At 40.4% G+C, this 27,186-nt stretch overlaps 1 protein-coding gene across 1 annotated transcript in view; it reads left to right on the forward strand.

Moving 5' to 3' along the window:
- The first annotated feature begins 9,271 nt into the window (after positions 1–9,271).
- The window catches only part of LOC121605023 (voltage-dependent R-type calcium channel subunit alpha-1E), a 92,880-nt gene continuing 74,965 nt past the window's right edge, over positions 9,272–27,186 (forward strand). The window contains exon 1 of the mRNA XM_041934744.1: positions 9,272–9,801. Coding sequence (XP_041790678.1) covers positions 9,272–9,801 — 530 coding nt within the window. The remainder of the gene's footprint in view (positions 9,802–27,186) is intronic.

Below are 27,186 nucleotides of genomic sequence, written 5' to 3' on the forward strand. Positions count from 1 at the left end.
TGCAAAGTATCTCTAACACATTTTAGAAGCAACTTAACAGCAATATGCTTTACTTTATACAGTAACAAACTACTCCTTTAAGTCCCAGTGTCTACTGCAAGCTGTAAAATATGGTTCATCTCTAATGGTGCAGGCAGCCACCGTCTAAGGCCCTGCATCATTGTATAGCTGTCATAGTATAAGTAAGTAAAAGTGTACCACTGGGTTTTCTCATAGTGGTCGCACTGACAAAGATGATGATATACTTTGCTGAACTATTTCAGGAGTGTTTTCATGGACACCAGGTTGAAGTTAAAGACCTTTCTTGGCCTCCTTGTTCTCCAAACATCATTGAAACTTTATGAGACGTTCACATATGGGACATCAGAGTGTATGTTACCTTTTCACCTCATTCTTCCCCCAAAGCACTGCAGAATTTCCTGTTTGAAAAATTGTCCACTATTTCAGCACAGAATTCAAGACCTGAAAAACAAAGAAAAATGCATGATTGATGCTTTTTAATGGCAGAGTTTTTACCCTGCTTTGTACTGGGTACTAGATATTTCCATTAGTGATATTTTGTTGTTTTAATACACATTCACATGTATGTTTAGGTAACCGATTATGTCTAAAATGATCATTACAGCACCGGGCTGATGAAATGCATCATATAGGGCTGTTCCTTACCTTTCAGCCCTTAATGACTGGACCATAACAGTGTGCCTTGCCTATTAACAGTGTTGATCATTACTGACCTGATGCAACTGTGCTGTTAAGTAACAGTCTTTCTTGCAAGGTCATCGCAGCAGCAGGATCCCTTTGAGAGTGTCTTTTCATTATCTGAAGGATAGATGTCATGGTATGAACCTGGCTACAGCTGAAGACAAAAAGCCTGACAAATGCCTTATAAACTACTGAAGAAAACCAACACAAAGCAGAAAAAATAAGAGTCAGTGTTAGCTTTTCTACTAAAGCGGGCGTGACTCCATTCAGTTACTGACAAACTTTTCAAACTCATAAATACCATGAATTCAAAATCATACAATGTTGACACCTTAGGCATACATTACATGTCCACTACAAAGCAAAACGTAAGAGGCAGCAATGTAAACTAATCCACAAATTGAGCTACTGTGTATGTTCGCTGTCACGTCTGTTATTCAGGCCTGATTGAACTAATCTATTCAAACTGAGGCCATTCGGTGTTTATGGCACAGTACTTACATAATAATAATAATATGAAACTTTAATAAACCCTGCAGGGAAATTGGGTTGTTGCTGAATAACACATCACAGTGGAAGAACAGAGCAAAGAATTATGGAACAAAAATAAGACTGAAGCAAATGGACGCCGACATGAATGGCAAGTGTAACACCACGCTGTACAATGGGAGCATTAAGTAGATATATGAGTGAAAACTATGGAGTAAGTATGTAGCATATGTGTGGAATGTGCAAAATAATAGCAAACAAACATGATGTAATGAAAAATGAATATAGAGACTGTGAAATGGAAAGCATGAAATATGAAAACGTGTATGCATTACAGATAAACTCAAAAAATGAGAGGAAGAAAGGAACAAAAAGGGAAATAATAGCATACATCCAGGATGAACAAAATGTGTGTAGTATCTGCATTAACACACGTACGGAGGGCGTTACATCAGAATGTGTAGGTTGTCCAAGTCATTAAATGCATTCAGTTCTTTCCTCATACAGAGGAAATGAATTATAATAACATAGAGGCAACAACAGAAGCAGAGGGACGTAGCTGTGGGTGGAACAGACCTGCTGGCAAGGTGCAGTGGAAAAGTTTCACTGGTTAAGTTTGTTATCCATGTATCCTTCAACAGTTGTTATTGTATGTTTGAGTGGCGGGTGCCCTCTTTTAAATACTGAACTGAAAAACAAAAATGTGTGCATCAGTTTTGGATGAGAAGTCGGAGTAGCTAAATGAGACTGTGTTTGATAGAGAGGATGAAAGGGGTAGAGTCGGGGGTTATTTTGCTATTTGCTTGTTTCCTTCATATTTTTTGCTACACTAGTGGTGTGGCTCAAGAGATGGCAATGTTGGGCTAACCCACCACTCGGGTCCAGACTGAAATATCTTAACAATTATTTGATGGATTGTCATGATATCTCAGTCTCAGAATAAACTGTAAATGCTTTGGTGGTTCATTAAAAAAGAGTGCTGCACCAATTTACCATTGCACTGCTGTCACATTGTCAGACTCACTAGAGACAGTGTTTTAAAAAAGGATGAGAGTTGATGCAGCAGAACGGGGCTACTGTCTGTTTCACTCCATGCGTTCATTTGTTAAAACCTGTGGCCTCTATTACCCACAATGCAACTCGACTGTTGACAGTTCAGCATGTTAGCATTGTCACTTTCACTCTTGATGTGTTATAGTCTTGTTAGTGTGTTGTGCAGAAACATCTTTTTTGTCTTTTGTTTCCTGAACCTTGAAGCGACATCTAGAAATGTTTAATGTGCATTTTGCCTATAGCGCTGCATTTGTTTGTCCCGTTTGGTGACTGTAATGCACCGCAGGGAGTTGTAAATTTACTGTGTAGATGTTGGCACTGCCTAATGCACTCAGTATAATACAGAACAGTAATATGCAGCGGCTGCATTTTGAAAGAGCCACTGCTCAAAGTTAGATGCTAGCTGAGCGAGAGACAATTAGACTTCTCATATACATTCTACTTACACTTCATATGCTGCATGTCTTAATACTACTTCAGTATTTATGAGAGTCATTGTTCCTGACTATTGGATGAGCTGTCTATTCAGTTCAGTTTAATTGGTCTTTGTTCTTCTGTTTATACAAGCTGTAAAATAAACCACAGCACATAGTGTGACCAGAAATGACTGAATACTATAATGTCAACTCACTTGAGTAATATGTGTGTACAGAATATTGTGTTCCCACTCCTGGCACAAAATGCATTTCCTCATTTCCCCCTTTGGACCCTTTAATCTGTCTTTAGATTTCTTTACACTGTGTTTGAATCTCCTGCACCTTGCTGCAAACATGAAGGTTATTCGCAGCTGGCTCAAATTTTACGCCTGATTTCTCTTCAAACACATCACGCATTAGGGTGGGTTCAGGTGACATGACACTTCCTGACACATGTTTGGCCATTCACCAGGTTGACATGCAGGTTGAGGGGAGGATGTGGCGAAACATGATGTGTGATCAGGCAGTTGTGTGGGCTGTCGGGAGCAGCAGCTGTGGGGCGGTTCCTCGCCTGCCTCAGCCTCTCCTTCACTCCTCATTAGTGACCCTGCAGACACCTGGCTGTCCAACGGAGAGCGTAAAAAGAACTCGGCCCCTCTGATATTGCGATTCAGATTTCGACAAAGGCTCAGATTCTTTTGCCGGCTTTTATCTGACCTAAGTAACTTGAAAGTCACCACAGAGCTGTGAGTAACCCATTAGATGTTTGTGAACAATTTCAGAGAAGTATTTCAATATGAAAGCTGAAGGCTGAGGCTGAAGGCTAATTAACCACCAGCCTCTTAAAAGCTAATTAGGAGAATGATATCAAACCACAGTCAACTTTCTCAGCAGTATGGTTTTGATAATTGTGTGCAGCAACCACAGTGGAGTGCAGAGGAAGCAGCTGAGCCTTGATGTTTTGCAGTGTGGGTGTTTTTTGGAGCTCTATGAAGGTCTGTCTCGACAAGCGGTATGGGTCTGGTTGCACAAATGATCATGATAATGGTCGCATGAAGGAGGGCATAAAGAAAGATGTTTCAGCCTTTATCTTTTATGACGATGTAGTACTGATACTTCCTCCTCATTCCTGGTCAGAAAACAGTCTTTTCAAGTTCTTTCCTCTTTTTCATGACAGTAAGGAACAGCGAGACGTTTTGGGAAATACGCTTTGGCTTTCAGCAGTGGTTTTATGGACAGACAGAGAGTGGTATCAATCTTCTCATCTAACTGTCAGAGCAAATAAATGTAGTGCCCAAAATTGATCAGGATCAGCTTTATTGGCAAAGTATGTGTACACATCAAGTGGCAACCTGTCAGGTTTATAAAAGTAAGCCAACATGGAAGTGCCACAAACTACAGTTCCACGAATGGCCACTTGATGTCAAAAGCGAGTCAAATCCAGTAGACCCCCATATTAAAATGCCCAAATTTTGCAGCAGACATTAACATGTTAACGGCTTATGGTACCAAAAGCGTTTTTTGTCTCTACAACTAATTTCTCCATTCATGACAACTGTATGGGGAATGAATTTATAAATCACTCATTTAAATTATAGTAAGGCTTAAAGTTATGCATAATTATGGCCTGGCCGCTTTGAGTGACAGCAAGCCACCAGGTTCAGGCTTCACAATGGCTCCTCATACAAGAAATCTGACTACATTGTCTTTCAGTGTACTTACACATGAATACACATAACAGCTAAGACCAAGGACAGCAAAGATGAACAAAGAAGGTGACAAATACACAGGACTATTATGTGTACAAAAAAATATGTGCAAAAAAAGGGGCATTTTTATTAAAAGCACCAGTGATCAACAACATAAATAAAATTCACAAATTCAAAACAAGTGTTTCTTTAAGTTAAAAATTATTAATGACCCAATCAGAATAGTGACTTAATAGTCTTTCTGTTGTTTTAATCTCATTACATCAATCTCGCTAGCAGATGGTAGATGACCATAAACAAGTCACTTAAGTGGCCCATTATTGAATATACTGTAGGCTGTATACAGCATGCACATATAAAAACAGTCTAAATTGCTTTTACATAAATATGCAAGATATAAGCCATTTGCACACGTTTGCTATACTTTCTTGCCTGGCATCAATGCTTGTATCCATTTTAGTAAATGCCCTCTTCTGGAAGAGGCCTAGTTTGTCATTCAACTCTTTACTAACCATATTTGTCTTGAAAAATGGCCTCTTCTACCTTTCAAGTTTGGCAAATAGGTTCTGATGTTTAAATATTTATACCAGCCTGTTTTATTTTTGTTGATCATAAATATAGCACCGTTCTGAGTCAGTTTAGTTTGTCTTTGTTTTTTTTTCCTGTTCATGTGGCTGGTGCTTTTCTGGCAATATCATAACCAGGTAGAAATATCTCTATATATCAGCTAATCATGTTGGCATTCCTGTTCAGCCAGTTTGAAAACATAATTTGTAAAATGGATTCAGTAAGTACCGGATCAATGAAGGATCCCCTTGCCAGGAGCTACATAATGGACAATTGTACGGACAAATATGTATACATTCATACCTATATATTTAACTGGCCTTCTCTGAATGAGCCTCAATCTGCATGGACATCATTCTGGAGCACTCAGTAAAGCTGGGGAGAGAGAAAAGAGTGCAGGACTGGTGTTTTCCAGGTGTTCTCTATCTCTGTTGGAAGCTTGGCTTGTGTTCATTAAGCAGCTACAATTAAAGCCACTTTACCTATGGTGCCATTGCTCTCAGGCTTCCAGAGCAGCAGCACTGTCATTATATACCATTAATCCTGTGGAAAGCGGGGATTTAAGGCGAAGTGATGTTCATGGTCAATCAGACATAAGAAACATGACTGATTTTTGCCTTATATGGAGAAACTGTAAAAGCGTGCTTCAAGTATTTATTTATAATAAATTGATTTATTGCAGGTTGAGGTCATTATAATCAGTAGATACTAAGTGCAGTAACATTAAAAACATTTCTGGGAAATTAGCCTCATCTAGGCACTGAACCTCCTACTATAAATTAAATTATCTCAGAAAATAGTTTGGAAAAACATTGGAGTATGATATTTCCCTGTGAGGTGACAGTTGGAACTTAATTGAATCCCTGAAAATGTTGGTGGTTTTTATTATAATTTTTGAGTGCATTCCAAGACAATCATACATTTGCAAATGAACCAAGAAATATATTCTTTTTGTGGTTAAAATGAGTAAATTTGGCTTTTTTCTTTGCTCAGTTTAACTTGCATTAATTAGTTCCTTTTAAGGCCACTTGGGGGCAGCACAACAAGCTGTAAACACAGCACTGACTTTTATGGCCTTATAGAGTTGTTGTGGTGAACGTGCTGGCTAACATTGGCATTAGTGTTCATTTGGAGTTGTGTTTTTGGTTACCTGACAAATGTAAGTCCAATATTAGATCTTATTTTAGCTCAGATTTTGTCTCAACAACACCTCAGGGAAGTGAGCTTAAGTATAGCTCTTTAGCTAGTTGCTAAATGCTCCACTATTTTCACCAGCTAGCCACTAGCCTTCTCTCTTCTGCTGATTGGTGCTGAGTTGCTAGCATAAGGTGTAGTATGTTTATATAGATACTTAACTACCATTCCAGTAAAAAAAAACAATAGCCTAAGACCTCTATCCAAGGCATACCCAGAGTCAATTGATAACTGCTCTTGGAATACCTGCATGTCTTTGGTCTCTTTTGAGAGGTAACACTCTGAACCTTTATCCCCGGCAGTCAGAATCACTGTAGGTGTTTCTGGCTTTGAGTAAAAGAAGTCTGAACATACTGAGGTGGAAGGTTGTTGTTGTTGTTTATGCCTAAAGTAGATATCTGCATATGACTGAGACTTACTGGCTGGCAACACAGTGGGACCACAGCATGTAGTCTTACCCTAGTCCAAGTTCAATAAAAATTGCTAATACCACAGAAACTGAATGCTGTTTTCACTATTGGTATATCTAGGCGTTCTCCAAAAAAGGCAATTTTCCTATATATTCATCTAAATACATATTGAATGAAATCTAAATTTTGGCCATCTATTTAATGCATTTATACCAATATTGTGGATATATATCTTTGTTATTGATGCTATTTATTCTATTTATTACTTCAAATTGTGCACAATATCACTATTATCAGTGAAATCCTTCATTGAGCTGCTGGAGCTACTACTGGAAGTGGCAGATCAGCGTGTTCAGAATTTCATTGACTGTTCAAAGCTTCAGCTATTTTCAAATTGGCTCGATTGTCCGTCGAAGTAGGCGGGCCTTTGTTCAACTCAGACTGTTATTGGCAGAAAGTGATTGGTCAGGTGAGGTGTCATAGTACATGCATCCTGCTGTGATTGCATCTTAAAGTGGTTTGCATCAATCAATTCACAATAATTTAAGCTATTTATTGGTGTATAGTATGAACATAAATGTAAAGGTTGCATTTATGTCAGTAGATGGGAAGAAAAAACAGTGCACGACAAGGATTACCGTTAGAGAACATTACTCTGGTAACATTTTAAAACAGGATGATGATAAGAGTGGTCAAAAGACAGTAAAGCTGTGGGTGGTTAAAAACAAAACAATGCATTAAAAGATGATAAATGAGAGATTATTGATAAAGCATACACACTTAACACTTAAACCTGCTCTGTCACCAGTTGGCTCGCATCAGCTTCCATGAGCTGAGGCGCAAGAAACTGTTGTTGATTTATTTTTGTTTTACCCTAAAATTTCACTTACTGCTTCATGAATTTAATAGATCAAACTACTGCTGCTTTATTTGTGTTCCCTTAAACAACGTCCAAGGACATTTTTTTCCAATCTTAACGTTTGTCCTGCAGCTTTTCACTCAAAAGCCTCTAGTTATTTAAGAGACTTTATCCTTTTCAGTGCTCACAAGATACTGGAACAACCAAGCAGGGTTATTCAGCTGTTTCAGTTTGTGCAAAAATGTTGCTATGTCGAGGCAGAGACCTCTTGCAATCAAGGAAGTGCAGCTTTCAAGCGATACCATTAACGCCATCAACTGAAGAGGATCTCTGATCTTTAGTAGTTCATTCATAGCAGTTTGTCCATTTATTGACAGCAGTGTAATTGATGGCTCTCAGGGTGCCTCAGCAGTCTGATGAAGTTGAATAACTTTTGTTCTTTCATATCTGCTCTACAGAACTGCCCAACATCCTCTTTATACTGCTCGATATCTTCACCGCACAAGTCATTTGCTGTATAGCCCTTTCTCTCAGAGGGACTGTAAAATCAGAAATCTATCATTTGGCTAAATAAAATGGTGAGGGCTCCATAAAGCTGGAGCAGGAGCAGCAGAAAAACAGGGCCTTTCGCAGCATGTCAGTTGATAAGATGTATACATACTCGAAACCAGACTATTCCTCAAATTTCGTCCCAGATAAGGGACAAGATGAGCTGACAAAATTACTCTCCCGTTTGTTCTTCCCTCTTCCTAATTGCACCATTAAGCACAGCACTGGCAGTATTGTATGCTTATTTGTGTTGAGGCCTGCGTTACAGCTTATCTAATTATTTCTGAGTCTCAGAGGTAATATTTTAAACTGACTGAAGACAGTGAGAGCTATTGGGCCATTGGCAAATTGCCTTGGAGAGTTAGCAGAACAAATTCATACTTACACAGAAGCCAGATCTCTTCAGGCTTTTTGGCTGATGTAGCTATAATCCAATACCCAAGCACAAACTGGCTGAGTGTCGGCACCTGTAAGTGTGAGTGATGTTGCTCCATTAAGTCTGCACTAGGGGTGCAATGCAAAGCTACTATCTGTATCTGTAGTTTTTAATTTAAAAAAAAAAAATAAAAATCTTTATCTGTGTTGCTGTTTACTGACTTACAGGGGGTGTTGGGTCTGTTCAGTCCACACCAGCTCTGACCTTCATCTCTGAACCAGCTGTCCTGTCAGTAGCAGCTCCTGTAGAAAAAAAAAACAGTGTTTTTTTGTTGTTGTTGTTGTTGATCCATTAATTTAATTCTTTAATGAAACCAGAAAGCTCATAGCGTCACACGGCTGGTTGATCAGTCATAACAGATACTATTAGTATATAAACAGCAAGAGATTTGTGTGATTTAAACAGCTGTCTGCGGAGTCAAAATAAATGCTGTGCAGTAGTTTAAGGTACAGGTGGAAATTAATAGAAATAGAACAGGAGGTTTTGACAGTAGAGATAAATGAGTCAGAATTGCAATGGGTCATTTTGCATGAATCTTTTTTTTTTAATTAGAGGTTGTGGGAGCTCGGGATGTCCCCGAATTTCAGTTTCCTGTCTACTTTCAAGTCACAAATGCTGTTTATGCTGTTTATGTCTGAGCACATTTTCTGTTCACAGCCAAATAATGTAATCCTATTTGTCTACATTCCCAGTCTGTACAGCCTCAGTTAAAGTGACACTACACTAAATGAAAGTTAAAAAAAAGATAATGAGCTGTTTTGTGAATCTTTGACGTCGGTTAAAGTTTGTACATTAATGTTTTGTGTCTCTCACTTTTCTTTGCATTTCCTCTCTACTCCCTTTCCTTCCTGCAGCACTATGCTGAGATCTTGGGCAGCCTTCCCACCATGCTGGAACTGGGCTCCTGTTCGGTCAGCTCTCAGTCTCTGACAGGAGACCACAATGCTTTGGGGCTACCTAGAGCCCCAGCGGGACCGGAGTGTCCAGCGGTCGGTCAGGGCATGGGGACGATGTGTGGTAGCAGCACCCCCAGGCGCCACATCCTTCCCACGTCCCCAGCGGACTGTGAAAACTGGCAGAAACATCGCGCAGGACTTGCCGGAGGGTCAAGCCTGTTTTCTCAGTCCCACTCCCTCCTGGAACCCCAAAGTGTCTCAACCAGCTATGATACCCTCTACCTCCCACACATGTCTGGCCACACTCCCCCTCTACATCCAAACCGTCTCGGCCTGTCTCTTGACGTGGCCTCGACTTTTGAAGTTGGAGCGGGAATGCTGGGGGTGGATGGAGATTTGGCCGTCAGTCCCAATGTGATCAAGAGACGTCGTGGCGGCCTGATCGAGCAGAGGGACATCGTCAAAGCCCACCAGGCTCATAAGATTCAAAGCACACCACAGGCACGACGCAAAGAGTGGGAGTGAGTATGATGCTGATATAAATATAGTCTATAGCATCAAAATCTTTTTCAGGGCTGTTTCTCTGAAAACAGGTGCTCTGAGAAGTATAGAGTTCAGAAACAGACCACAGCTGCATACAATAATGTCTTCATAATTTATAGATTTGATAACATCTGCTTTTTTAAAAATGGAACTTCACATTCAGACAGATGTGTCAGAGAGACAAGTTCTCTGTTGCAATGTTGTTTTATTTAACTTCATTGTGAAGAAGACAATATTCAGCATATAGGTACAAACTTTACAAACTTTATTTTGACCAACAATGCGAATCCAAGGAGATGTGACTGAAACTGATTTAATGTTCAGCTTTACTGCAGCCACAAATTTACTACTCAAATGATAGTGTTCACCAAGGGGTCAGACAGGGCTGAGTTAGACAAAATCCCATTAATTTTATTTTGATATAGTAAATTTTCTACACAGCCAACTGATAACATAGAAAAAGTCTGTCAGAGAACATTCAAAACTACTGTTCACACCTGCCGCCATATTGACCAAACAGAAAAGGAGATACAAGAAATACAAAAACATTTTCGTACAAAATACGATGCGTTGACAGGGGTTACACACGTGAACATGGTCAAAAATATTCAGTGAATGGGTTTGTGTATGTTCACAGCACAGTTTATTCGGTATGATTACAGGTTTGAAGGAACAGTTTTACATTTTGGGAAATACGCTTATTTGCTTTCTGGCTGAGAGATTCGATGAGCAAAGCTATCCTCATGTCTATATACAGCCACTTATCTTAATTTAGCATAAAGTCTGGAAACGGGGAAACAGCTAGTCTGGCTCTCCCAAACAGTAACAAAATCCACCTACCGGCATCTCTTAACATCACCAACATATCTGGTTTCTTTAATTTGGCAGTAAAAGTTGGTAGTTTAAAAATACCAGCTTGCCATTTTACAGGGTGTTGGACTGTTTCTTGGCTGTGAACGGTAGAACGGGAGCCAGCGGAGATTCCAGGAAGTTAATGCTGACAGCCACTAATAGTCGGACAGATAAACTTCCATGAAAGAGCAAACTTTTACAGATTAAAGATATGAGATGTAACATGTTAATTAGTGAGGTTTAGGTGTGGGTAGATGGATTTTGTTAGCTGTTCCCCCTGTTTCCAGTCTTTAATTTCATTTCCATTAATTTAAATGGGACCCAAACTTAGGTGATAACTATAACAGAGTGCTGTCTGAGTGTTTACTGTATGCTCATTCACATGTTCATACCATGTGAATGCATGTTATGAATGTGCCTGTGTGTGCACTGGTTTCCTGCCCCGCAGCGCTGTGGAATTTCTAGCTGATTATAGCAGTGACGCCCCCCTCTGTTCCCCTGCTGAAGCTGGGGCCTCACCTCTAGTGGCATTGGCACCCTCTGTGCACCCCCACCTTTCTCACCATAGGTACAGGATGCCACATTCCAAGCTGAGCTGTGTCTATAGCTAAAGAAACAGAGGGGAGCGTGACGGCAGAGAGAAAGTGGGAGGGTAGATAGGAGGTAGAGAGGAGATTAATGACATGCAATGAATCCAGGGGCAGGAGATGAGGAGGGAAGAGACAAAATGTGAATTAGGAATAAGAGCAGTAATTTGAGGTATGATGTTTCCTGCTTCAATTTGCATTTGATATTTAAGTCCATGTGACAGTAGTATTCCTGTGGTTGAATACTGGATCATCAGCCTGTAGAGATGCTTGGTCATGGACCAGATAACTACTCTCTGCCTTGCCTAGTATAATTATTACAATACTACATGACAGATATCCACTCATGCTGCTGAGAGGACAATGACCAGAGTGAGTCAGGATGCGTTACAACCATGAACATCCACCTCTCAGGGCCACTTAGTGGCAAACCCACAGCCACCTGACAGGAGGATGGAAAATGAGGTGTTGCACCTGAGCCAAAGTGTGCACCTGCTTTTGTTTTTCAAAGGAAATTAGTCTGATTTCAGACCAAGTGAGAGTAATATGATATGAAAAATAAAGCTTACAAGTGTTTTTGCCCTGCATTCGACAGAGCTAAAGCATGGTGATGTCATTCAGTCCATCGCTCAGTTTGACCTTTGGTTCACTTTAGTCTCATCAACAACATCTCAACAACTACTGGCCAGATTGCCATGACATTTCAATGGATATTCTTAGCCGCCAGTAATTCCCTAACCTGTCGTATAACACTACCTACTACTCACATTAAAAGTCACCCATGATCAATACTTTCATTCATGACAAGGTATCTTGAGAAGTGATGGCCAGATGGCTCCCAGAAGACAACTCATTATGTCTTAGTGGTGGTTTCTGTAGTGTTATCATCAGGCCAAATTTCCCAGAATGCTGTTAAAAAATGCTTTCATTCAGACTTGAGTGATCCGCTGACCTTTCCTTTTGTACCTGTCTCACATCTAAATTGATATTTACACCCTGCATGCATAGATATATACACTACAGTCTGACTGCCATAACCTTTGCTGAGAGTATTCATACTCTGTTTGATTCTGGCGCTCTCACAGCCTGGTCTGTAATGGCAGTCAGACTGCATATTTTTAGCCCCTCTGCTGGTTTGCTGTAACAATGATAAAAACATCATGTGTTGTTTTGTTCTGTTACCCTTGTATTGTGGATGGTAATGAACAACACAACCTCTATGAGCCACGAGTTTATCTTTAGTCTTGTTTTATTTTGTGCTTCCAATGGGGAGCATCTGAAGAACACAACAGAGCTCTGCTTGTTGAAGCCCTGTAACACTGCTTTGTAAATGAATCAACTGAAGCCTCCAGTTCTGGTATCTTCTTCTGTTTTCGAGTCTGTTTTTGCAGATGCACGTGTGTGTGTGTGTGAATCTGTGTGTAGGTTTGTAGCATTTGGCACATGGCAATCCGGATAAAGACATCCTTTCGGAAGTGCTTGATGAAATAACAGTACTTGGAGTTGGTGCTAACGTAGCCCTAATGACAGTAATCAGGCTGAATCAATCAGGCATTTCAGAACACTGAAGTGGGTCACACATAGAGGAGAGCTCTAAAACATGTTTTGGTCTCAGTTTGGCCTTGGTGCACAGTGTGTGTGTGAATGTGTGTGTGTGTGTTTCCATTTAGGGGAGGAGGGAAAAGGGAAAGCAGAGAATGCTCTGCCTAAATGCCATGATTTTTAGGGTAGTGGAAATATTCTTGATGTTAAGCACACAGTTCTATACTCCTTTCACAAAAGTATTACCTTATGAACAGAATTTTGGATCCATGGAAACATTGGTATAGCCTCTAGCTTTAGGATAAAACTTTAAATAGAAATTCTTCAGATTAAATAAAAAGAAGATTCTGTGCAACACAAAACTGGCCAGTCTGGTTACAGTTGCTAATGTTGTGGAATAATTATTCAGCCCCTAAGACAGACCCTCGATATCGGAAGCCCCATACCCAGAATGTTCTCACTGAAGCAAAGAGAAGCAGTAAAAGAAGAGCTCCTGGCTGTGTGGGAGTAGTGCTCTATTTAAATGTTGCAAGCCAGAGATTCAAGGCAGTTAGAGTTGTTAAACTAATGGCAGCATATGCTAAACCCATGAGTCATTAAGCTGAACTTGGAAATTGAGCCAGAGCAGACTTCTGAAGAGAGTGGCAAGACTATCGAGCATAAGCACGAGGCCAGTTTCCAAGTGACAGCACTTTGAATGAGGCTCTACCCCAGGATGAGTTTTAATGTATTTTGGGAACAACTAGTTGATGTAGATTGTGCATATGTGTGTAGGACTCGTGTGGAGTCTTGAATTAGTTCCTTGACTTGTTTTGATTTCCGTTCTTCTGGGTCCAATGTCACACCGGCATTTGTGTGTTTGTTATCTTGTGCTCTGAGTAACTCCTCTGTCTGAGGGCTCTTACAGACTCCTCAGCTCTGCCGGCGCACATTTACAGCGCAGGGATGCAGGATGAATGAGGCTTCAGTGGCAGTGAGTGCAGCGATGACACAAAAGCAGCAGTCCTCAGTCTCTGGGCGATTCAATTGGACAGTAATTACTAAAGCATTTTCATGCTGATTCCTACCAGTTAATGCAGGAACTACTCTGCTTAACATCAGAGCTACGTTTTGGTTTTGAGAGAAAATACGACTCTCCTTTGTTGAGTTGAATCATTCACACTTTCACAAACTACTTTGCACCAACACCCATCACAGGAATTTCCAATGTTTTCATGGCCTGACATGCTGTCTGTGTGCTGATGTAGTTCCTTGGCTGCCATGCTGAGCTGCCACTCGCACACGCACATATATAAAAATCAGCACTCTAAAGACATACTGGGGGGATGTCAAATCAACAATTCATGTAATACTTCACAGGTGATGTATCCGGTAAATGCTGCAGGCCTCAGTGCTTACAGATGAAAGATGAAGACACCAGCACATCCTCACTGCTGTAGTTACTGCGTGTGCTTGTGTGTGACTGTGTATTACTCATGTTGTGGGGACATAAATATGTTTACACAGTCACATTGCAGGGACTTGCCTTACTTGTGGGAATGAAATGCAAGTCCACATAATGTAAATCATTTAATTTTAGGGTTAAGGTTAGGGTAATGGTTTAGGTTGAGATTAGGTTGTGGTTATGGTTAGGATAGATCTCCAGGAAATGAATGTAAGTATACGTAATGTCCCCAAAGGTGATGGAAACCTAACGTGTGTGTGTGTGTTTGTGTGGGTGTATATCTTTGAGTGTGCATTGTGTTATCAGTGGTTTTCTGTGCAGTGCTGTGCCATGTTGGTTCTGTTCTCTGCATGGGTGTCTACAGACTCGGACACGCTGTGTGTGATTGTCATGGCTTCTGATCACAACCTGACTGGAGCACACTGGCTGTGCCGCTGGCTATCCATAAAGCGTCTGCCCAGGTCCATTGCTCACAGCTGCAGTTGGAAAATTGCTTGTTTACAGTAGTGTCTTCATAGTAGTGTCCGTTTTTTTATTCTTCACACATTAAACACAAGCCACATTATTTATCTACACGGCATAAAATACAGGGAGATTCTCAGGTTTTTATTACTTTGATTCAGACTGAAATATCTCAACAGCTGTTATACGGACTGGCATGAAATGTTATACACACATTCATGGGGCCCAGAAATGGAGCAACTATTTGATGGATTGCTATTAAATTTTGTTGGGCATGCATGTTCCCTTCATGGATGAATATTAATCGCTTTGGTGATCCCTTAATTTTTTACCTAGCACCTTTAGCAGGTGCTTTGATTTGACCAATACTTTGCTTTATGACAAAATACTTTCAAAATAAACGACATTTCTAACAGGCCTTAGTTGCGCTTTGGACTTGGACTTTGTCCTGGCAGGGAATCCCTGCCTTGAAGACCCCATAGTTACCTCGGTCCTCACTGCCACCGGCTGAACTGACCATTCTGGTTGCTCTACGCCTATTAAAAATCATTTAGCACTAATGGTGCAGGGGTTAAGCAACTTCCCCCTGCACACCTGAGTGCTGTGGAAATGGTGTCATTATTCGGTTCCACCTGCACTAATATTCTTGATGCTGTTGCTCCTCTTAAGTCTAGATGAGCTAAATGTAAATCTCAGCCCTGATTTAATGACACTACATGCGCTCTTAGACAGAGCTGCAGGAAGGCCAAATGGAAATGGAAAAAAGACAAACTACAGATGCTTCAAAACATGATTCAATACCAGGATACTGTTAATGCAGCGAGGGCAAAATACTTCTCTGACCAATTGAGCAACTGCCATAGACCCAAAGTCCTTTTTAGCACAATGAAAGCTGCAATCGACCCAGCTGGCATTACTATTCCTGACTCTTCCACAGAAAATTTCCTCGACTTCTTTGTTGGTAAGATATATTAGAAGGCAGATCTCACTTTCCTCTCTGATACGTCTTGATCCTTCTATAGTCGCGTCTGATTTTAATCAGTTTCAATCTGTGATTCTCTCCTTTCTGTGGGAAGTAGTTTGTCATCTGAAGCACACAACATGCCCATCTGATTACATTCCCTTACTCCTACTGAAAGAGGTGTTTGATATTGTGGGCCCCAGCATCCTGTCTATCATAAATTGTTTCCTTTCCACAGGTTGTTTCCTTCTTGTTTTAAACAGGCAGTGATTCAGCCATTCCTGAAGAAACCCAATATGGACTCTAATTTTCTATCTAATTTTAGGCCCATCTCAAAGCTTCCAGTTTTATCTAAAATTCTATTTCCTATTGGAAAAAAAACAACTTACTTTGAAGCAGGTATGAAGTATGTGGAGCTTTTCAAGCTGATGTTAGTGAGCACCATAGCACTCCATAAGCTTTTTTAAAAGTTCATAATAACTTGTTCCTAGCAGCAGACAATGGGGGCATTCTATATGGTCGATCATAACCGGCTTATGACCTGACTTGAACATTAGGTTGGGATTCAGGGAAAAGCCCTAAATTAGTTTAAGTCTTACTGGGAAAATAGAAGTTTTTCTGTCTGTGTGGGGAATGCTTCTTCATCCTTGTTAACCTGTGGGGTCCCTCAGGGCTCTGTTCTTGCACCCCTTCTCTTCTCTCTGTATATGCCGCCACTGGGTCCCCTCATTAGGAAACATGGCATCTCCTTTCATTGTTTTTTGGACAATACCCAGCTAAAAATCCCGCTAAAATGCCACAGCCAGTCATTGCAGCCTCTATTTGACTGTTTCCAGGACACTTAAGACTGGATGTCCCAGAAGGTCTTGATGCTTAACGAACTGAAAACGGAAAAAACTTCAAGTTTTATTGCTTGTTTTTAAAACACTTCATGCATTGGTTCGCTCTTACCTGTTGGACGTTTTAATTCCTTGTACCTCACCAAGAACACTCAAGTCCATCAAGACCATCATTTGTGGTCCTTTCCCGGGCTCAGTTGTAGGCCCCAGTCTGTGGCACAAACTGCCCCATCTGCCCCGTCTATTGAGTCGTTCAAAGCACAGCTCAAGGCCCACCTCTTTTCTTTAGCTTTTGAATGTACTTTCGTCGTTAAATGCTTTGCTAAATGGGCTCCTATAATGGTTGTTTTATTGTTTTTTACTTTGCTCATTGATTTTATCTTTATCTCTGCTTGGATATATGCATGCTTTGTGTTGTCTGCTCTGTATATCTTGTATTCTTTTGCCTATTTTTGTAAAGCACTTTTCTTTCTTTCCATGTTTGTTATTTATTTCTCTTTTTTTGAAAACTTTTTTCAGCCAATACAGACTTGACTTAATTGGTAAAGCTATCACTTTGTGTCCTCTTCCTCTGGCATCTCCAGAAAGAAATGTCTGCACAATTTGGTCCAAGCAATTTGGTGCTTTCATGTCTGCCTGCCTTTGATTAAACCGTTTTGTGTTTTGTGAAGCTGCTCGACAGAGTGCAGAAGCAATAATCTGGTAAGGGAAACAGTGACACCACCTCTAGTTTCAATCTGTCTGCTTCTTTCAGTGTTAGTCAGCCTACAAATCATTAGCTGCGGAAAAAGCGTCTGCACTCTGCTGCCCTTGCAGGGCTTCACACATTGGGTCTATTCTCAACCTGTTGAGCTGCAAGTCAGACAGTTATCCAGGAGGGAAGACAGGGATTTACAGAGTCCATCCATTAGTCAGTCAGCAAGTCTGCCAGCAGCTCATTCACATGATTTTTATTCACATTTGTCTCTCAAAAACTGAGGGAGTGTGTGAAACACTCTGTGTTTCAAACAGAGGCATAATTGGACAGCGAGGCATGCAATCTAAATGTCGTGCAAACCTGTTTGCTCATTCATACCAATTTCACAAAATTTGCTTAAGGGGCTCTATTGCACTCATAGATTATTCTCCATTGTTCTTTGAGCTACAGTTACTCACTTAAACTCAATTTGAGGTCAGTGGATGATTTCTGAAAAGGTCATCGCTTTGCTTCTTCCATCAGTGTTTTCCTACTGAAGGTTTGACACTTTATTAGGCCTGACCCTCTCTAATTTCATCAGTACACAACTGAGAGCGAATCTGTCTCTCCCTGTATCGGTCTTTTTCTCCTTCATTATTGTCTCCCTGTCAGTCAGACAGACACCCAGCGCAGTGTAAATGTCAGAGCTGTTTGTCATAAGTGAATTATTAATGATGACACGCTGAAAAGCCATTTTCCGCGCCACAAAACCATGTGTCTGTCAAACAATTTGCAGAATGGAGACGGCGCCGACATTGAGAGAGAATGTGTGTCGAGGGAAAAGTGTGGAAGTGTTTGCTCACTGGCGCACTCTATACTAATGTTTTCATTTAATTCAAGCTGGCATATTTGTTTTATGACAAGGATGTATTTGTTTGTGCTGCGTTTAGGGAGGAGACATTAAATGATAAAATGATATACTGCTGCACTCATTCTCACACTCATCCTCCCTGTTTTGTCTCTTTCTTTGCTCTCTGTCTCTCTTTGTCTCTGTCTCTCTTTCTCTTTCTCTCTGTCTCTCGCTCTGTCTTTGTCTCTCTCTGTCTCTGCCTCTCCGTCTGTCCCTCTGTCCCTCTGTCTCTCTCTCTCTCTCTGTCTCCCTGTCTTCCTGCGTTTGGATGGCAAAATGTTGCAAGCTGACACTGCTGATGACCATCACAGAGATGGAGAGATATCATGAGTTACCAAGATGTGAGATCTGTCAGGAGATGATGGTGTCCGAGTTTGACTAAATGTTGCTCTGGGGTGTAAAATGAGGACAGTGGAGGGATGGGAAAGAGTTTAGGACTGCAGCAAAGAGCAGAGAGACAGATACAGATTGAAGTGGTACGAACTTTTGATTTTGTGTGTGTGTGTGTGTTATTTGCAGCTTATATAGAGCCTGCAATTAATACAATTAATATTTATTCCTCTTATTGCTGCATAGTCATTGTTAAATTATGGATGATTTAAGACTCTACAAAGATTGATCAAATTAGTTAGTATATAGAAAATTGCTTTTTGTGACCACAAGTCCCCAATTCGATTCTGGCTGGTGACCTTTCTTCCATGTCATCTCTCCCTCTTTCTGTCAGTCTCTATTGTCACATCAATAAAGGCCAAAATCGAGGCAAAATCTAAATCTAAAAGACAGGAGTCTGCAGCCACGCTAGTGGCTGCATGAGGCTGCATGTAGTAACGTCGACATGCCAATGATGACGACAATACTAACATGCTGAACTTATGCAGGTGTAATGATTACAACATTCACCATCTTAGCCTAGCATACTAGCATACTAATGCTACTACTTTGCACTGAACATAAAGTGGAGCTAAGGCTGCTGCATGTCATTAGTTGTGCAGATGTTTCATAAAGTATTGGACAGATTTAAATGTTGACCTGGTGATGGAGCTAGAGGAAAAGTCAAAGGATCACCAACGTGATTAGGCTACATTTGATCCGGAGGGAGGCATTGTTACCAAAATTCATGCCACAACATTCAATATTTGTCCAGACATTTCACTCAAAACCACAAATGTCAGCCTCAAGGTGGCTCTAGAGTCAGAGACACGAGGATTCATCCTCTACATATTCTGAATGTCTGTTCCAAATTTCATGACAATCCTCCAATAGTTGTTGAGACCGAAGCGGTGGACCAAACAGCCTGATACTGCGATTTGGTGATTCAGTTAAAAAGTGATGTTAGTTCAGAGCTCAGCACCCTCCCATGGCCTATATTCTGACAGAGGATAATCTGCATGTCCCCATTCCTTGCTCCCCATTCTTTCAGTGTTACATCCTTAAATATTACTACCATGCATCTCTTGGCTCCTGCCCTGCTTAACTCACACCAGCTACGTCTCCTGGGGAGCCTTCTATGAAATATGGCCTGTGGGCTTCCCATTCAACACCACATGACGGCAGTATGCTCTCTCATTTACGATTGTACATTCACATTCAGGTGGGCATGCACCAAACACACACACACACACACACACACACACACACACACGTTGTGCAGCTGTGAATCTAAATGCATATGGTTTGCAGGCACTTGCATCGATCAATATTATTATCTGTTTAATAATTAAAGATCGTAGATGTGCTGATAGCTAACCTCCTACAGGCAACATAAAATAATATTTCTCACTTTGTGCGGGATGGAATTTTATATCATTTTACATCTATTTTTAAGTAAGTGAGTGTGCTGTAAGAAGTGTAGCTGTTTAATTTCTGGAAAATGAAACAGAAAGCTGCCTGAGACATGTTAGATAATTTTTTAAACTTGATTTACTTGCTCTCTGTCTCACATATTTCCTGGAGAGACACTTTTTTTCTGAGCAGCTGGTTTGCTGTTTTGGTTCAGCTAGGAAAAAGCTGCACTTTGCGTTGACCTCCCACACTGCCCTGTGATATGAAACCATTTAGCACAGGAAGCAGTGTGACCTGTCGACCTGTTCCACCAGCATGTATGTATGCACACAGACAAATAAAAGGCTCTCGTGTAATTATGTTTGGCTAGAGATGTGACGCCTTTAACCCCTGCTTGTTGAAATAGGAACAGGCTATCGGGAACGTGAGGAAGGAAATGATTTGGGTCTTCAGTGCTCTGGGTTGCAAAATGGCAAGTTATAAATAAGAAATCCAACCAAATCATCTATTTCATTCTATTTCAGAAACAGTTATTTCTACTGAAGGAATAATTTACAAAAAACAACTATAACAAAAAATATTCTAAAGATGTAATTGCTTCTTTGGCCAAGTTATCATACCTTTATGGCAGAATTTTGTTTACATATATCCACTGAAATGTGATAACAGTCCTCCATGCTTCTTTCTGTTATGGCTATGAACTGTATTCAGGCTGATTTCACCATAAAACTTGCTTTATAGCTCTCAATGTGTGTGTGTATGTGTGTGTGTGTGTTGGGCGCATACATACTGAATCTAGCTGTCACATGCTTCTTTAAACATTAAAGTCCTGACACCCTGAGGAGGATGAATGTGTGCCCCGTCATTGATTCAAAGCTTCAGATTTAAATATCAAAGATGATTGTGCTGTGCTCTCAGAGTTCAATGCTGTTAGCTTATTGGAGCAAATAATACCTTTGTAGTGCAGCAGGATTTCTTTCAGCCGCTGCTGCTTTCAAGCCAAATGGGCTTAGCAGGGACACTTAGTTATATCTAAGTTGCCTCTTTATGGCCCTTATTTTAGGATTTCAATTCAGTGAAGGGCTGTGTAGGATGTGGTCAGCATCAAGACCCACACGTTACCAGTTGTTTGACACAAATGTGCAGGGAAACAAACCAGAGACACATCAGAAGTGTGTCTGTGAAGTATTCATCACATCCATTTCCCCCCAAAACCAGAGGGAGCGCAGATGTTGCAGCTATGTGACTTATTTCGCTCCAGAAGGGAGAAGGTCTGACAAATGGGGAGAAGGATGCTGGGTAAGCAAACTGAGCCATCATCAATATCCGATACGGCATTAAACTGCGTCTTCAGCAGCGTGTCTGTGACCCCTAGTGGAGCTACTGAGAACTGCCTGCAGCCCAGACAGGCTCATGCATGCATTCATAAGACAAATGGATTGTGTTTAGCCTGGGAAGAAATCATCTGTTTATATCATGAATGGGCAAATGTGTTGAACTGGACATCAAAATCCAACTGAAAGGAGTTGTAGGAGAAGAGGGATAAATAAAATATATTTCTTTGAGAATCATTAATTCAGAGGTACAGCGAGAACAAGAAAGTGACACCTCACATACTTGGAAGTTTTAAAGCTCTTTTTCGGTTTAATTTGGCACACTGCAACCCACTCTGCACGCTGAAGCATTGATAAAGAGAAGCAGTGGCTGAGACTGCAAACACACAGAGAACTGATGATTCATTGCTCAGTCTTATTCATCTCAAGCCAAAGTTTGATTTGATCCTATGTGTGTGAAATTAGCATTGTTTAGCCTGCCAGAGGGCATTCATAATCTGCAGTCTTAGCGATTCACTGCAGCTTCAGTCGAGCTTGTCTGCACAGTATGTTTTCCAGATCAGAGCAGCTGCCACTTAAGAAGCCATTAGGTAATGATGTGGGGAAATACTGTCATGGGGAGTGAAAAATCAAGCAGACCCAATCTGCAGCTGCTGGGACAGACTCACTAGTAACCTTTGATTGGGTCTTTGAGATTTGATTTTAGTCTTGTAGAGTTTTGGGGCTTATTTCCAATGGTGCTGTGCAAAGTCTGAGAAAAATATAAACAATCAGTGTGTTACCTGATGTTCATTCTGGTCTTTGGTTGGACCAGAGTTATGAATTATAAGTTCAGGGAAGACAGTCTGAAGCTTTGACCCTCTCCTCTGCTTCACCTGCATCACTTGTGCACACTGCACAGTACTTTTACTTTTCCTGGTTCCCCACCATCCACCAGCCTACCAACCTTCTGCAGGCCTTTGCACACGTCTGTGGTAAATTTACTGCCGCCTGTTGACAATATCGATTTGTCAGGCTGCCAGTTTGATTATTAACACTCCTTTAATTCATTCTAATTTTGAGCCAGATAGATATATGGACTAATGGATGGTTCAATTTAAAAAGTAAATGGCTGCAGCACCAAGCAGTCAGGGACAAATCCTTATTCATGACTTTTTTTTTATTAGCCTTCCTGCTTCCGTTTTCTGTACATTATGATGGATTTCCATCATCAGGATTTAATGTTTTGGGGGTTTTTTTTGCACCACATTTTGAAATGTTTGGACAAAGACAGTCTGAAATTGCTCCACATTTATTCTGTTCAATAGAAACATTCTCCAGATCCCCTAAATGTTTGTGTATTATTTTCATTGAGGAAGAAAACTGCATTTTACAAGACACTTTTAACTTTTTCATGAATTTTGTTAATTTCTGCCATCATAGAAAATCACTTGCACATGGTCCGCAATCATCAAAATAGTGTTTGTCTTTGATGTTAATAGTTTACATAAGAAATTGTAAAAAAAAAAAAAAAAATCGCTTGAACTTTTATTTAAACTCATTACAATATTTAATCAAAGTATTCATTATAACATCAAAACAATTGTCAAAATGAAGATATTTTTGAAAATATGTCTGCTTTTATGGAGAATTTTAAGGGTTATTAGGGACAATGATGACCCGGGTCATTACACAGGCGCAGGTTAGTAATAAGGCTGTCTGACAATAGTAATTGATTATTAGACAGTCCCTGTTCTTTACCTCTCTATTTGTCCGATCAGTGACCACAATTCTAAAATAACATCTTTTATTCAAATGATCTAAATAGAACATTTAAATTAATGAATTTTCTGTCCCATTAAATAATGTAACGTTAAATATTGTAGTACCTGTGTTTGTCACTAGATGGAGATAATTGTTCAGTAATTGTATTTCCCACCACTCTTAACTTTATTCAAGTGTTGTGCAGCATTAGACAGATTTTCGGATACATAATATGACAGTAATGTTAGTGCACATACAAATTTGTGTTAGACTAATATATAAAGCTGACATTGGCCTTTTATTAAATAGATCAGAGACAAAAGTCATCCAGCTGTACTATAATAGAGCCTCTTTGTTGATACATACATTTAAACAGCCTGATAAACCTGACATCCAATTTCCTTTGCGCAATAACAGAGTTTTCTCTATAATTGATATGATTTACCACTTGTAATGAAATATCACAGGTAATCAAAGATACAATCTTTGATCCACATGGAAACAAGTGTTGCCCCAATGATATTTAAAAACTCTCCCATATTACAGGCTTTTCTCTTTTTTAGCTAGAGAATTAGAACAACTACATTCAAGTTAATGTTTTCTGATGCTTTAAAAGGTTTGTATTCATCAGTAATATTTGTAAATACAATAGTGAAGCAGGTGTCCATTATAAGTTAAGACAACTTGTGAAACATAAAATGCTTGTTTTTCTTATAAAAGTCAAACTGCAGTTATATTTATGAATATTTGCATATATATCAGAAATGATAGGCTTTTTTGAACTGTAAATGCTGTTTCAGATGTTTTTCCACTTCACAGCTCTTATTCAGGCATGACTGTGCTCATCTTGACATGGACAGCGTGCTGCCAGAGACTGCATTGCAGTGTTTTTATCTGGTGCTCAACTTCCTTGGGCCTCATAATCTGTATAAACTCTGTATGAATGAATTTCTCAAATCACTTGGTCATTTGGTGAGACTAATCCTCTTCAAAGTCAGTGAGTTCACCACAGCACATTTAGTGCATGAAGAGGTACAGGACACAGTTTTCTGCAACTAATGTCAAAAAACCCTAAAACACTCCTTTTTATCTTTCTGATTTAAGTTACTTAACTTGATCGAGCAGCTGAGTAAATGCTTGTTTGTTTTTGTCATCTGGTAGATGATTGCGGCGCTACATTCACTGCCCAACTGTTGCTTCGACCACTCAAACGTAATATGTGGGGAAAACCAGGTTAACAACATGCTTGTGGACGGGGTCGTTTGTCTGGAGACAACGGCCATATCTCAGGTCCCCGTGGGGAATGATGATGTATATAGGTTATTCCATGAAATCTAGGGTTACGGCGACAGATTCACTGGGCTGAGAATAGGGGGCATGTCAGTTCAGTTGCTAGGAAACAAGTAGGAGGAAGACAACAGTGGAAGGCATAAATCTGGGTTGGGTAAAGAGAGAGAGAGAGAGAGGGTAAGACAGCTGGAGAGATAGAGGAGGGTGAGAGAGAGTAAGACAGAGAGAGAGACAGGCAGAGAAATCGTGCCGCAGGGTAAATGTGTTTCATCATATTTCCTTCGGGCGCTGATCAAGGCCAGGAAAGAAAGCAACAGTGCTGCTATTTCCATGATGTGTTATTACAGAGAGATGACTATTGATTCTGCCAACCCGTCTGGTAATTAATTCCTGTTTCTATGATCAAAAACACTTTCTCAATGTAAAGCCCAGAAATTCAAACGCTGGTTCTTGTTCAGCTTATCATTTACACACACCCAGACACACGCAAAACCTCGCACACTCACACACACACACACGTCCTCTCATGTTCCAACCATTACCATCTCAATGAAGCTAAATATAGTCCAATCCCCATGGCCCCTTCATCTCGCCACATCAATAGGTCTGGCTTTGTCGTCTGTCCGTCCTTCTGCGTTTGCCTTGAGCTTGTCTGTGCCCTGTTGAATTCTGGGGTCTGGCCGACGGCACACTGACCCAGCACAGCGGTTATTTTGGGGGAACTTAATAGTTCAGTATGGGTTTTTGGAGATTTGAGCATCACCTGATATACAAGCAGATTAATGAGGACACGACACACACAGTTCTGTATGTTATGTTAAGTGGGTGTTGTAGGTAAATAATATCCAAAATCATAATTTTTTTGTAGTAAAACAGTGTTTAAGTTATTTTTTATTTTTCACTTCATTTACATGTGCAGTATAGAAGTGATTATCAAAGCATGATACATAAATCATATAGCCAATAAAAGAATAGCACTGACTTGTCTTATTCAGGTTCTGTTCATAGAGGCATCACAGACATAACCTCATTCTAACCAATCACCAACATATCTAACCAGACACTTCCTCACATGTCCCCCTGGAGAACTCTGGAGACTAAAGAGGGTGTCAGGGGAAATCTCAACTAGTTTGTGACTGTACCATCACTGTGCATGCACTCATACACAATCATAATCACACCTGTATGCATGGCTCCAGTTACACGTAGACTGCGTCAGTCGAACCCCTCCCCTCCACTGAGACTACAGGGGAGTTGCGTCCTTAGTCAGTCTCTGTAGCTGTAGTATTACGGGTGTCCACTTGACGTTGAAAACACCAGTCCTGAGTTAGAGTTTGGCTGTTATGATTTCCATCAAATATACACTTTTTAACCTTTCCCTCCATTGTTGGACAGTTGGTGGCTTCACATTTCTTCATAACACTGTAATCATCTTAGCGAGTATGTCTGATTTTCTGATCTGGAGTCTGTCCCCATGGTGTGTCTCCATGATTTGCTCGCTCTCCACCTGAATGTATAGCCCTCCAAGCTCATTTCCATTGAAAACAGAGAAAGTAATCCCTGGTTTTCAAAATATTCTCTTTTCACACTAACCAGTATGGTTATGTTTTCTCGGATATGAAATTGTTTGTCAGCATACATCAGCTGTGTGGACAGACTGTGGGAACAGATTGTTTTCATGCTGACGCATTTTCCACCGGTCCACGATTATTGTGTGTTAAGCCAAATCTATGAAATGTGTAAAATCAGATATGATTGCGGTCCAGCCATGATGGTGTCTTTGCAAGCAGAAGAAATCAAATGAAATTTAATTTACAACAGAGTGATGTCTTTGGGTGTGAAATCAAAGTGGACAACAGCTGAGCATTTGTGTTTTTCGCACTTTTGATTTATGCTGCATTTTGTGGTCAGGGACAAACTCACTCTTCCCTGTAAGTGCAGTTTGATCTAAGGGTGCCTTGCAGGGTCAACCCCTCCCAAAAAACAGGAAATATAGGAGCTGATTTCTCATTCTGTAGGGTTTTTGTGTGTTGAAATCTCTGCCCCTAAAGAGCAGGTGCAAATTTACACAGGTATGAGGGAAGGTTGTGGAGGGGAAGAAAAAAATTTAATCAGCTGGTATTCTTCAGAGACCTGCGCTGAGAGAGCTCATAATAAATGAACACAGCATCTGACTGTGTTAAAATACCAAACAAAGAGCTATGGCTCTGTGGTCATTTAGCCTCAACATGAATTTGCCTCAGCAACCACGGTGAACGCTTTCTTAGGACATATATAATGTGCTTTCAAAAGCTCAAAACCTAGTGAATGTCAGCTTGAAATTTAACTTCAAAAACAACCAACCCTCTTTGTTTGGTGATTGGTTTGGTAAAATCAATTAAAAGTTCAAGTTTCTCTTTCCCACCACGACCTTCCTTGTCAGTGCACCTGCCGGGTTTGCGGCTGCCCCTTGCAGACTGTGTGAAGTGAAGCTTGTAAATCCTGCAGAATGTCCAGTCGTCCTGTCCAATCCCCCTTAAATGCATGAGAAATAAAGGAGAGGGATGCACATGACTGGTTGAGTACCGGTCGTACCTTAAATAACAGTCAAGCCGAGCTTCCAGGCTGTTGTCTGAACTTTCATGTTGATTGTGAAAGATAAATTACTGTGAAAGTTAGGATAAATCCAGGTGAAAGTATGCTGAGTGTTGGCCACTTTGAAAGCTCACTCCGACAAATGTCTTCGTGACTGAAAGCTTAGATAATACATTTGGTTCAATGAAGATTGATGTGCAGAGGTTTTTACATCCCGCACCTTCTTGCTACATGTTTTTAAATTTCAGGCCACATGGGAAACACGTAGATGTATTAATTATTCATGTTTGATGCTATTTTTAAGTGTTGTATCATCAGTGCATGTGTGTATTATTGAAATGTATCATAAACTGCAAAATGAAAATAG

The sequence above is a fragment of the Chelmon rostratus genome, chromosome 4 (genome assembly GCF_017976325.1).
Source record: "Chelmon rostratus isolate fCheRos1 chromosome 4, fCheRos1.pri, whole genome shotgun sequence".
Lineage (NCBI taxonomy): Eukaryota > Metazoa > Chordata > Actinopteri > Chaetodontiformes > Chaetodontidae > Chelmon > Chelmon rostratus.